The sequence below is a fragment of the Capra hircus genome, chromosome 3 (genome assembly GCF_001704415.2).
Source record: "Capra hircus breed San Clemente chromosome 3, ASM170441v1, whole genome shotgun sequence".
Classification (NCBI taxonomy): domain Eukaryota; kingdom Metazoa; phylum Chordata; class Mammalia; order Artiodactyla; family Bovidae; genus Capra; species Capra hircus.
This window is the reverse complement of record NC_030810.1, coordinates 105983490-105996350: the sequence shown is the minus strand read 5'-3', so window position 1 is coordinate 105996350 and position 12861 is coordinate 105983490. Positions and strand designations below refer to the sequence as shown.

The 12861-nt window shown below is 57.5% G+C and overlaps 1 protein-coding gene across 1 annotated transcript; it reads left to right on the top strand.

Moving 5' to 3' along the window:
• On the top strand, positions 6919-12602 carry CRABP2 (cellular retinoic acid binding protein 2). Its single transcript, XM_018046300.1, has 4 exons — positions 6919-7199; positions 11188-11366; positions 11570-11686; positions 12163-12602. Exons 1-4 carry the CDS (start codon positions 7130-7132, stop codon positions 12211-12213), a joined length of 417 nt encoding a protein of 138 aa, XP_017901789.1. The 5' UTR covers positions 6919-7129; the 3' UTR covers positions 12214-12602.

Genomic DNA, 12861 nt, shown 5'->3' with positions numbered 1-12861 from the left:
AGGCAGATAATCCAACCTTGGCAGCTTGAGACCTCAGGCTGGGGCTGGGATGTTGGGCTAGGCTGGCAGAGTGGGTGGATCTGGGAAGCTTTCCTGAAGGGTGGGAGGGTGGATCTGGGGTCGGATCAAAGAAGCCTGGGTAGAGTGTTCTGTTGCCTTCCTGCTAGGTTAGAAGCCACCCCCATGCCCACTCTCCACTCCAAGGCAGGAACTGCCTCCTCCCAGCTTTGGAATCAATTCCCTGGGACTCCCAGGAACCTGGTACCAGGGGGTCTGGGAGCTCATCAGAGGAGACTTGGCCCATGGAGACCACACTGTCCCCAGGCAGGGAGAAAGGCACACCCTGTGTGTCCTCCACTCAGGATGGCACCCTCTCTATGCCAGCTGCTGCAAGCTCAGCTGGAAGGCTAACAGGAAATACAGATCATCTGGAAACCTGGAAATGTGTAGCCAACAGTCCCAGAGCGCTGGGAATCAAGAGGCGTGAGACCGTGGCGAGGAAGTTGGCAATTGTGAAATCCAGGATCTGCTGGCTCTTTTGACCCCCCAGGGACATGTTCCTGAGGATCCCCAAGTGCCAAAGTTCCCGTCTGGATGTCTTTCCCAGGTTGGTGGAAAAGACGTAGGCAGGGAGAGATGGGGGCTTTGTCCAGACAGTGTGTGTCCTCAGCCTAATGAACTGAAATTCACAGGCACTAGCCAGCCCGGTGCCCCCTGGGAATCTGGGCAGGCAGTGGGAGGGGGGTGCTGGTGGATGGGGAGGGGTGAAGGGGTACTGGGTTGAGGGAGGCAGGGGGACTGACTATACAGTCTCTCTTTGACAGCTAACATTTTCCAGAGCTGGCGCCCGCAGGGGAAAGGAAATCAGAGCTTCCCACCTCACACATCTTTTTCCCATTTTGTTCATGCTGCCCAGGGAAAGCCATTAGGGCTAGGTCAGTCTGGGGCCTCCCCTACCCGCCAGTGTCTCCAGCCCTAATTTAAGGAGGGGTAGGTTGGTGGGGTCACTGGAAGGACAAGGCCCTAGCCTGGTGAAGGGGCCAGACTCTGAACTCTTGTATCCCTTCTTAATTCCCTCCCTACTCAAGATGGGAGGATGGGGGCAGGGACTAGGAATCTGGGCTCCTGGGGCCCGCCCTTACTCTGCTCAAATCCCCCTGCAGCTCTGATTTTGTCTCTGGGGAGTCTGGCCCACTGTCCTGGGCCTGGTCTGCAGCAAGAAGGGACCTGGGGTTGGGAAAGCTGGTCCTTATGACCCAGCTCATGGGGTTCCAGCCTCCTCCCTGGAGCCATTAGCACAACCAGCTTCCATAGGAGCCCGGCTGGGGGCCAAACTACCAGGTCTTATCTGGAGAAAGTAGCTGCATTTGAGGGGTTAGAGAAGGAGGGAAATGGGAGCGCTAAGGAGCTTTGAAGAGGTGTTCCCCCCAAGCTGGCCAATGTTCCTGAATCTGATCCATCAGTCCCACTTACCCTGTGCCCCAGGGACAGTGGGTCCAATACTCTCTTTCTATCTCCATACAGAACCTCAAAGCCTAGGCCTAGGGCCCCCTCTGTCTCTTCTCTGGGATCTCACCCTTCTCCCCCACCACTCCCTACTTCTTTCCTCTGCAATCTCAGAGTCTGATTATCTGGCCCAGTGCCCACCTTCCGCAGTTCAGGCCAGAGAAGGAATGTAGCCCTGAATCAGCCTGCAGCCCTATCGACTTCTTTCTTCCTCCAAAAACTCCAGATCGTCTCAATGGACAGAGGGGTTCTGTGGAGCCTTGGTTCTTCTTCCATTTCTCATCCCCAGAGAGTGGGAGAAGAGATATCTGGGAGGGGGCTTGAACTCCCTAGAAAAAGTCTTGGGCTGGACCGCAGGCTGTTCATCTTTTCCAAGGTTGGCCACTGTCCCCAGGTACCATGCAAACCCAAGGTCCACTCTGGGTTTATCATAGCTACAGCCTTCTCCCTCCTGCCTTGGGCTTCCAGGGGTTAAGGGGCCAGTGCCGAGAGTGGAAATGGCAGAGGGGTCTGGCCCTAGTCACTGCATCGTAAAAGCCAGGAGTTTAACAGCAGGTCCCAGGGCTGACTGGTTTCTTCATCCAGCAGTGCTGCCCTGGGGGGATTCCTTCCGGAGAGAGGAAGGGGCCATGGCTGGCCAGAGTCAGGCCCAGGGCCATGTGGCTTCAGATGTTGGCAGCTGCCACCAACAATCCCGGCCACACTGAATCCCCACCTCAGCCTGGAGGTTCTCTGAGAAGCAAGGAGGCTCTAGAGGAAGGGGGGTCAGCAGGAGAGAAAACGGAGCAGGGGCCTACGTGGGGGAAGGGACTGAGCTACCGTCTGGGTGGTGGAGGCAGGGTAGAGAAACAGAAGAACAAAGAGCCCAGGCCTTGTGCAGGGGTTCTCCAGGCTCTTCGATGACTGCCCACACCTCTGCGCCTGCCCCTGAAGAGGCGAACAGAGCCAGGGGCCTCTCTCAGAGGACAGAGATTCGATCTCCGGACACTTCCGCCAGTGCACCCCCAGCTCCTCCTTCCCCCTCCACTGCTCAGCCTGCCCGGCTCACTGCACCCAGCCCAGCCCTGAGGAGAGCGTTGGCAGATGGAGCTGGGAACCAGGTAGCAGAGCCAAAAACAACAGAGGAGCCGCCTGGCTGCCCGGGTGCCTGCAGATTCCCCTGGTCTCACTGTGATCCCTCCTGTCACAGGCAGCCCCCTCCTCGCATTCTGTGCTTCTGACCCCACCTGCCTCCCCCTTTGCCAGGGCCCCAGGGCTGGCTCCGGAGCGCTCGCTGTCGTACCCTTCCTTTGAGTCTGGCTGCCCCTGCCCCCATCACTCAGATTCTCTGAGCACACCTTCCCTAGTTCCCAGGATCTCTCTCCTGCGCCCAGATGTTCCTGGGAATGAGTTGCCTCCTTGCTACTCTCTGACTCCCAGCTTGCACTTTAGCTTGCTGGAAGCTCTTTTTTGGTCTTGCATCTATCCCGTTGCAATGGCGATTTCATTTGGGGAGGATCAGAGCCGGACCTTAACCGATTCGAAAAAGGCTGGGTCCTTAAGCCCAGGGAGACACACGAATGGAACATTTCCTTCAATGTTGAGGATTAGAGCAGCCCTGGAGGCAGGATGCTTAAGTCTCTGCTCGGTGCTGCCCGGAATCCTGAGGGCTCAGGGAGGCCAGGAGATACAGCTGTCCTGCCCAGGGGAAGGCCCAGCACCCTCTGTAGAATTCCTGCTTCCTTTGCCGCCCCTACCCTCTTATGGCAGAGACCTAGGTGTCCAGCCCCACCTGGGTTTAATTTCTACATGACTCTCCGCCAACAAATTCTCTGATCCAGCAGATGCAAAAACACTGCGCAGGGTGAGGCCCTTCTACAAGTGCTGCATTTGGCTGGAGAATCTCCCCGTCCCCGTTGGGGGTGAGGGGTTCACAACACTCCCATTCTTGCCATCACTCCTCCCCCACTCAGCCTCTAGGGAATGATGGAGAGAGGTGGGGCAGCCTCCTCTTCCCAAGCCCCCAGACCCCTCAATCATGCATACATCTACATCCACTCACACCCATACTCTTGCAACCATTCAGGAGCCTGCCCATCTGCATTCCTTCTGCAAAACCAGCCATTTTCCACATAGCCACACTGCAATGGGAACAAAGCTCCAGAATGTTTCTTTCCTAACTCTAGCTTGTCTGTTTCTTCCTCACCCCTATCCTGCCTCTGCTCCCCCACCTTTTCTCACCAATCTGGCACCCCCCAACTTGAGTCTCCAAATTCCTGGGGGAGCCCCAAGAGAGGTATGACCCAGGCTCCTAGAAAGGGGAACGCATTGCCCCAGGCAGATCTGCAGCAGATTTGGTAATAATTAAAAGGCCAGCGACACTAGGAAATTCCTTCTCCTTATGGATCCCAGCGGGAAATTAAAGCCAGTTGTTTGTGACTGAGTGACTGATGTTGGCTAAGCTCCTCCCCATCACCTGGTTCCAGGGCTCTAGCCACTACCCCTTGCCCCTAGGTTCCCCCAGCCTCCTCTGTTAGCCCCCTTTCCCAGTCCCCCAGGCCTCTCATCCCACTACTCCCCAACCTCATGCCCCTCAACGCCCTTCCCCTGCATTTTTTCCTAAGTACCCCTTACATGTGTGCCTCCATGCTCCTATGGTAACAGGGCTGCTGGAGGCTGAAACCTCCAGCCTGGCTGTTCAGCACCATGCTCTGGACCCTCTGCCCAAACTCTCTCAGCCAGGGTTGGGGTGCAGGGGCTGGAGCTCAGGCCCAGAGCTGCCAAACCACAAACACTCACATCTGGAAAAAATTCTCCTCCCAGCCCAACTTCCCTTTGTCTTACTTCTGTCTCTTTGGTAATTCTGGCTGCCTGGCCAGTGGGGGTGGGGGTGGGGGTGGGGTGGGGTGGGGGGAGTGAGGAAGTGGAGGGAGGGGAGTGGGCCCAGGCTGGCCTGCCTCCACCCCAGGGAGCCCCCACCTCCAACCCATCTAGTTCCCTCAGCCAGACCACATCCCTCCTCTGTGCTCCTGTAGGTCCAGGCCCCCCTCATCCTGCTGACCATCTTTTGGGTGAGGTTTCTACATCCTTGGTCACAAGCTTGCGGAGGAGAGGGTCAGCCCTGGCCCTTCTTTTCTGCAGTAGGAGAGATGCCTACTGAGGAGGAGACTGGACTCTTCTGGCTGGAGGCTCAAGAAGGCTGGAGGGGAGAGGGACAGGCGACCTGGATGTAAGAGGCAGGGGGCAGTGAGGGGGCAGGAGAGGCAGCAGGAGTCTGGTTTCTGCCCTGTTCCCTCCCCCAGTCTTTCCTCATCCCCTTGGCTGGGAGCCTGATTTCACTGTCAAAACCTAATCCCCCTCCCTTTACCTACAGCGAAGCTGCAGAGGAATGATGGGGGAGGAGCAGTGCCTCAAGCACCCCCCAGGGACCACCCCTTCCCTCCACCATCTCTGCTTTTGTCTACCCATCTTCCCAGAGCCCGCTGCCCCCTCACTTGCAGAAGACCAGGCCAACCCCCACCCAGCTCCCCACAATTAAAGTCTCCTACACAAAACCTGGAACCCTAAAACCAGGCTGAAGCCTCCAGCTCCTTTTTCAGAATTGACATTGGTTTTTGAGGGGTGTGGGGGGCGTCAAAAAGCCCTTTCTACAGTCTAATCTCCATCCTTCCTGCGCCAGAGTCACTCTAGCGGCATGATCTTCCCCAGCTGCTGCTGCTACCGCTAAGTCGCTTCAGTCGCGTCTGACTCTGTGCGACCCCATAGACGGCAGCCCACCAGGCTCCCCCGTCCCTGGGATTCTCCAGGCAAGAACACTGGAGTGGGTTGCCGTTTCCTTCTCCCCTACACACCCGTTATTCAGAGGTTTTCCTCTTTACAGCACAGAGGCTGGACCTCCAGAATGTTCTCCAGCCTTTGGTAAATCCTCCAGCCCCTTTCCGCTGGCTCTCCTCCACGGGGGTCCTCCCCAACTAAGGCCCCTAACTTCCTAGACTGTTCCAGAGCTCTAAAGGAAAGGGCCCAGAATTTCGCAGAGCTGGTCCTCTGCTCCACCCTTGGCCACGCTGGCAGGGTGGGGCCAGGGCTGGGACCAGATGTGGGGATTTTTCTCCCCGCCTCGGAAGAAGCTGGAAGGACAGCTCCGGGAGGGTGGCGGGGCTGGGGGTGCGTTAAGGGCATCGGGACCACGTGCACCGATCCGCCGAGGGCAGCGGGGCCGCAGCTTCCCTCAACTCGGAACAGGCCCCCGGGTTCCGCTCGCTCAGGAGTACCGTATTCCCCACGCCCGACCCCGCTCCTCTGCGGTCGGCGGTCTACGGCCTCCTGGCCTGTCTCCGAAGCTCCCTGCCTGACTTCCATTTCTGTTTGTCTCCCGGCCCTCTCCCTCTTGTGTCGCCCACTCCCACTTGGGTCTCCGCGTGGAGCCGTGCCCTACCCCCCTCCTTTGATCTCCCACTTCAAAGCCGCTCGCCGAGGGGCGGCCGCTCCTTCCGCCGTTTTACGGCTCAGAACGGTGACACCTGAGACCCTGCTCCTCCCCTTCCCGGGGCACCCAGCCCCCGCTCTCCCGCCCTCTCACCCGGAGGTGGCAGCTCGGCGCGCCGGGGGCTCAGCGCCTCTGTCCCCGCCTCCCCTCCCTGCCACGCACTGCGATCCCCTCGGGGGTCTGGGGAGCAGAGCGACAGAGAAAGCGTCTTAATAAAGAGCTCGTGTCAAGTGATTGGCTGTGACCTCTGCCCTCCGCAGGCTCGCGCTCAAGGCTCCTGTTTAACCCTTCGACGCCCGCCCAATTCTTTAAAAGGAATGAGTCTCCCTGCGCCAACTTTCAGCCCACCAGGCATTGCTGGAGCCCGAGACCCGGGTGGGGAGTCTCGGGCGGCGGGCGGGGGTGAACCCCCTCCCAGCGTCTTCGAGTTGTTCCAGCAGGGGGTGCCGTTGCCTCACTTAGGTGCCTGGTCCCTGAACCCCAGGACTCCCCAGCCTCTCTCGAGTTCGGAGCGGTCACCCTGGATCCAGCTTCAGCGGAGCGGAGCTCGGCCGCCCCAGCTCCGACTCGCGAGGAGTGGTTTACCAGCTGGTGGTGTCGCCGGGTGTCCGGCGCCAAGAAGCAGAGTGCACAGTGTCAGGTTGGGGACGGATGGGGAACAGGCGAGATGCGACCCTGCGCCTCGGACTGCAGACGTGAGACCCTAGCCTCTGTGCCCCGGACCCGGCGCCCTCTCTTCTCGGTGGAGAGCCCAATCCTAGGGCTCGGCCCCCATCCGCCTCCTCGTCCACCCACTGGCACGGGAGCCAGCAATCTCGGGCCCCCTCGGCGAATTTTGGACCAGCCCATGGGTCTAGATCCAGGGGCCGTAGTGGGGGTGGGGGTGGGACGGTAATGAAGGGACCGGGCTCAAGGCCCCCACAGGTGGGGAGGCGGGCGGGACGGGAGGCGGGGCCACCTCGTTTTTTGGGCAAGGGCGGGTCAGCGAAGGGTATAAAAGCTGTCCGCACAGGAGCTCAGGCCGGCTTTAGTGTTGTCCTCGGACGTTCGCATTTCCTGAGTCCCGCAAGGCGGCGGAGACATCTCTTTTGAGTAAAAGTCTCAGCGTCCAGTGCTCCAGTGGAAAGATCTAAGGGGCCCGCCACTAGCGCCGCCACCATGCCCAACTTCTCTGGTAACTGGAAAATCATCCGATCGGAGAACTTCGAGGATTTGCTCAAAGTGCTGGGTAAGGAGATTTTTGATCGCCGGAGAGAGGAGAGGGGGTGCCAAGGCATCGGAGGTGGGTATGAGAAAGAAAGGGAAGCTGGAACCAGGGCGTGGGAAGCTGGGCGCCTACATCCCCAAGAATAGGGGACAGACGCCTGGGTCCTGGGGCGCTGGGCCGGACGGAATACCTAAATCCTTCTTTCTCCGGCGGGACGCCCACCGGTGCCAGCTGCTGCGGTGACTCAGCCTCTGAATCAAGTAGAAACCAGAAGCACGAGGTCGGTATCTCTTGGGGTGAGGCAAGGGGGTTCTCCGCTGTTCAGAAGCTGCACACACTGCGTCCAGGCTGAGTGCCTGGGTCTCTACCCAACCGAACCCCCGGGAGGCATTCCTGCCTCCTTCTCCTTTGCCCCCTGCAGGTAACCCAATCTCCGGGGGCAGATTCCTTACCTCTTTGCCTTGGGTTCTGCCTACTAGGTGATCCGTCACAGCAGGGCCCCCAGATTCCCTTTTCTTCCCCTTTCAGAACTTTTCCACTGTGCTCCCCCCACCCTCCATCTGTGAGACAAATATTTTCCTACAGCGAGCAACTAGAGTCCTAAAATCGCTCTGGATAATTATCACTTTCTTAGATTTCAACAAATGGCTTCGTGTGAAACCCCAGCCACCCCCTCCTTTTCGGAAAATCCGAGTTCTCCTCTCCCTCCCTCCCTCCCTCCCTGGAGAGCCGGGCTGCAGCCCAGCTGGTTAAAGGTGGAAGAAGCTGAATCTACCCAGACTGCCTGTCCCAACTCCTATGTGCCCTCCAGTGTCTGGGGTTTGGGTGGCGGGGGGAGTGGGGGTCAGAGAAAGCCTGGACTCGCTGGGGAGAGGGTTTTGAAGAAAGACGGAGATGAGTCAAGAATTCAGCGACTCAGAAGCCACCTGGAAACCCTGGAGCCCTCCATTTCTGGCCCGAACAGACTCTGGCTGGACTGGGCAGAGGGCACCCTGCGTGGGGCAGGGAGCTGTAGAAATGAGTTAGGAATGAGGAAAGGTCTGGAATGCTGTGAGGAAGGCGAGGATTTCTCCACCCTTCCTCACTGTTAGTTCTTCTTGCAATCTGACCACATATTTCTCGGAGTCCTGTCAACTTTTCTTGCTCTACCCTTGTTGAAATGAAAGGAGAAAAGTTTTCCCTTCGGAAAGCCTGGATGCCATTCCCTCCCCCATCGTCTCTGGATGCTGGCCCCTCTCCCTAGTGAACGAAGCAGTGGACTGAGCACCCCCAGGCCCCGGCTGGAGGATTAGATCCCAAGCCCAACCCTGTTGTCTGTCTTCAGTCTGTTTGTACTCCCTGTGGGGTCTCTCAGAGCCACGTGCCCTCCTCAGGGCTTGCTGAGAGGACAGATTGAAAACAGACCCATTAGACAAACACAGTCCTGAATCAGCCAAGGTCAGCTGAGCCTGGCCCCAGCACCACAGGCCCCAGAGGCCACAGGAGGGGTGTCCCCTCTGAACCTAGCCTTGCTTCCGCAGGAACCTCAGTCCCTTCTCACTCCTCTTTGTCCTATTCAAGGGTCTCTCTCCTGGGGAGGGATGCTCAGGTATTTGGAGGATACCCGTCCCTTCCCTTGTGGCTCAGCTGGTAAAGAATCTGCCCGCAATGCAGGAGACCCTGGTTCAATTCCTGGGTCAGGAAGATCCTCTGGAGAAGGGATAGGCTACCCACTTCAGTATTCTTGGGCTTCCCTTGTGGCTCAGCTGGGAAAGAATCCTGCGATGCGGGAGACCTGGGTTTGATCCCTGGGTTGGGAAGATCCCCTGGAGAAGGGAAAGGCTACCCACTCTAGTATTCTGGCCTGGAGAATTCCATGGACTATATAGTCCATGGGGTCACAGAGAGTCTGACACGACTGAGCGACTTTCACTTCTAACTGACTCCACTTCTTCGTCCCATCCAATATGATGGTCAGGGCACATAGCTTCCCAGGTGGCACTAGTGGTGAAGAACCTGACTGCCAATGCAAGAGGTGTGAGAGATGCAGGTTGGATCCCTGGGTTGGGAGGATCCCTGGAGGAGGGCATGGCAACCCACTCCAGTGTTCTTGCCTAGAGAATCTTGTGGACAGAGGAGCCTGCGGGTTATGATCCATAGGGTCACAAAGAGTTGGACACGACTGAAGTGACTTAGCATACATGCATAGCACATAGCTCGCAGCTCCTGTTTCTGTAACGGGAAAGCTAATTGCTAGATAGCAGGATGGACTTCCCAGGTAGCACCAGAGAGTGAAGCAGTCTGTTTGTTCAAGGAGTTGGAGCAGGATGTGTCTCTTTTACCAGATCAATTTGTCTTAGGAACCTCAGTCATTGCTCCCTGGTCCCAAGAGATCAGCAACCAAGAAGTGGGCCCCTGGGCTCCTGAGGGACAGGCCTTCCTCCTACTCCCTTCTGCCTGCAGGAGAGTGGGTCTGTGCTGGTGCCAAGGGGAAAGGGGATTTGTTTCTCTAGGGATCCAAGTCTGGAGGAGAGCAGGGGGTCTGGCCCGCATCAGGGGAATCCCAGGCCACTCACCTGGCCCCGCCCAGTTTGGTCCCTCATCCTTACCCATTGTTTCCAGGAATGGTTCTGCTCCAGTTCAGGGTTGGAGGCCAGGCCAGGTGAAGCGGTTCAGGGCTTGGACCTAGGCCCCAGCTAGAGGTGCCTCCCGGCCTGCTTGACTTCCTGGCAGAGGGCTGCTCTCTCCGGCTACCCCATTCCTTTTAAATAAGTAGGGAGAGGAGAGAAGGGGTCCAGTCTGGGAAAGGACAGGGGGACAGGCACAGGGGCTCAGCTGAATGAGAAGACCTGGGCCCTGAAGTAGGGTGGGTGATCCTGGAGTCGGGGTACATCACGGGAGGGGAGGGGAGTGTCCCTTTCTGTCCCTTGAGGGGAGAGGGACGTAGATGTCTTCCAGGAGGGCAGGTGAACAGGAAGGAGTCTGATGCATGGAACTTTGAGCCCCAACTCTGGCTTTTTCTTTGCCTTCCTTTAATCAGTAAAAACAACAACAATAAGCGTAGCTGCTGCTGCTAAGTCACGTCAGTCATGTCTGACTCTGTGTAACCCCATAGACGGCACCCAACAGGCTCCTCTGTCCCTAGGATTCTCCAGGCAAGAACACTAGAGTGGGTTGCCATTTCCTTTGAAAACTTACAGATGTGCCTGGCACTGTGTGTGCTCCAGCCTAAACACACATTGTCCCATTTGATGGGCTCTTGAATAAGCTGTTGTCTCCATTTTACAACTGAGAAATCTAAGCCTTAGAGAGGTTAAGCCATTAGCCCAGGGTCACCCAGCCTGAAGGGAGGGTGAGCCAGGTGGAAATCATGGCCTAATGGATCTTATTTCACAGCCTGTGGTTTCCCCAGGCTACAGACCATTCTGTAGGGGGACACAGCTGCCACACCCCCTCCCCTGTTGAGAATCCCTGTTCCTTCTCATTCTGGAGGGACAGAGACTCAGCAAATCAAGGCCACCAGACAGGGGAGATGAGTAGGCACAGAGGGAAGTGGCCCCTACTTCAGGACATGAGTAGTGAGGGCTGGCTGAGGAGGGTCTGCCCTGCACATGAGTCGGGGTGTGGACACAGTGATTCTGATGAGCCCACCCCAGCAGATGGTCTCAAGCAAGGTGGACAAAGGACCTAAAGTGAGGTGAATGGAGCCAAAGGGAGCTGTAGCAGGCTGAAGGGACCGGGGAGAACTGACTGCAAAGCTGAGACTTGGGGATCCCAATCCAGGGCTGCTGACTCATCCAGGTGGAAGCTAGAAGCAGAAATCCCAAGGGAGGGCACTGCCTCTCTGCCCCTCCTCGCTGAACCAACCAGCTATCAGGGCTGCACCACCTGCCCTCCCTTCAAGGCGCTTTTCGGACACCCAGGAAGCCTCCCTCTCTTCACAGTCGACTCAATTCAGCTTGCTCCTGCTGTCTCTTGGGGAGGGTGTGAGGCAGGTACCTGGACTGTCCATCCTCTCCCCTCCCTGCAGGGGTGAATGTGATGCTGAGAAAGATCGCCGTGGCTGCAGCATCCAAGCCAGCAGTGGAGATCAAACAGGAGGGGGACACTTTCTACATCAAAACCTCCACCACCGTGCGTACCACAGAGATCAACTTCAAGGTCGGAGAGGAGTTTGAAGAGCAGACTGTGGACGGGAGGCCCTGTAAGGTGCGTGCAGGGATGGGGTCCCCAGGGTCGTGGGATCCCTTGCCAGTGGATCTTTTCCCATCTTTCCCTTGAGTCTCTCCTCCATTTCCAGTGGGGAGAGTCCCTAGGTAGTGTTGGTGGGTAGAAAGGTGGCGCTTCCTCTGTCCCTCTCACGGCCTTGTCCCGGCTGTGGGCCCAACTCACCTGGCCGCCCTCTCGTACAGAGCCTGGTGAAATGGGAGAGTGAGAACAAAATGGTCTGCGAGCAGAGGCTGTTGAAGGGAGAGGGTCCCAAGACCTCCTGGACCAGAGAACTGACCAACGATGGAGAGCTGATCCTGGTAAGGCTTTTTCCTGCTTTTCTCCAAGCTCAGACAGAGCAAGCCCAGTGCTACCTTCAGAGATTTTCCAGGACATCCCACAGTACAGGAAATTTAAGAACAACGGTGGCTGGTCTCTCTGTCTCCTAATGGAGCTGCTGGGGCAGAAGTAGGCTGTCTGTGTCCCAGGCAGTACCCTTGTGCAAATGCAAAAGGGTGTCCCTTCCACGTGGAGCAAAGGACTTGCTCTGAAAGGCCGCAGCAGATCTCTGGGGCGGGGGGTGGGGGATCTTCCTGGCTTGGGGAGGGAGATGTAGAATGGACCCTGGGCCTCTATTGTCCTCCATCACATGATGCCGAGGCATTTTGTGAACCGTCCTGAGCCAAGAAGTAAGTTTGGACCTGGAGGCCAAGCAGAGTATTTCCACGCAACCTTCCTGCTCCCAAGCACAGGAACCAGGGGCCTCCCAGGCTAACAATGACTTCTCTCCCTTCAGACCATGACGGCGGATGACATCGTGTGCACCAGGGTCTATGTCCGAGAGTAAGCGGCTGCACCCCCAGAGCCGCCACCGGCCCATGCTCCCTGCCTCCTGCCCCACCCCTTCGTCTAGGCTAGCTCTCCCCTCACCCCAGTCACTTCTGGGGGTTCTGGGTTGCCTTCTGCAGGGGCTCTCCTTTTATTGACCCCTCCTCTCCTCCCATATATCAACACGATGGATGGAGCCCAGATCACCGATTCCAGGATCACTCCCCCCACCCCCGCCCTAGTCCTAGCCCCAAACCAGCCCATAGCACCCTCTCTCTCCTTTTCTGCAAGGGGACCCGAGGGCCTAAGTAGGAAAGACCGGCCCTCTGTCTTCCACTCTGTCCCTGTAGCCCATACAGTGTAGAATATTTATTGGTTAATTTTATTAAAATGTTTTAGGAAATAAAACCTGTCTCTGGCTCACTGGGAAGGGGCTGGGTAAGTCACCTGAGTCCAACTTCGCCTTTGAAAGGCAGTGTGAGAGAGTCTGATGTTTCAGCAGCACAGGTGTACAGTTCACAAAGGGGAGGGAACCACCTGGCCTCCACCCTCCTCATCACCATCCCTTCCTTTGCTGCAGAATCCATGACCATCACCTTCACTCCCCCTCCTCCAGCCTCCTTTGTCCCCAGCTCTGGCTTCCAAAGTTACTAAGGCTTCATCCTCT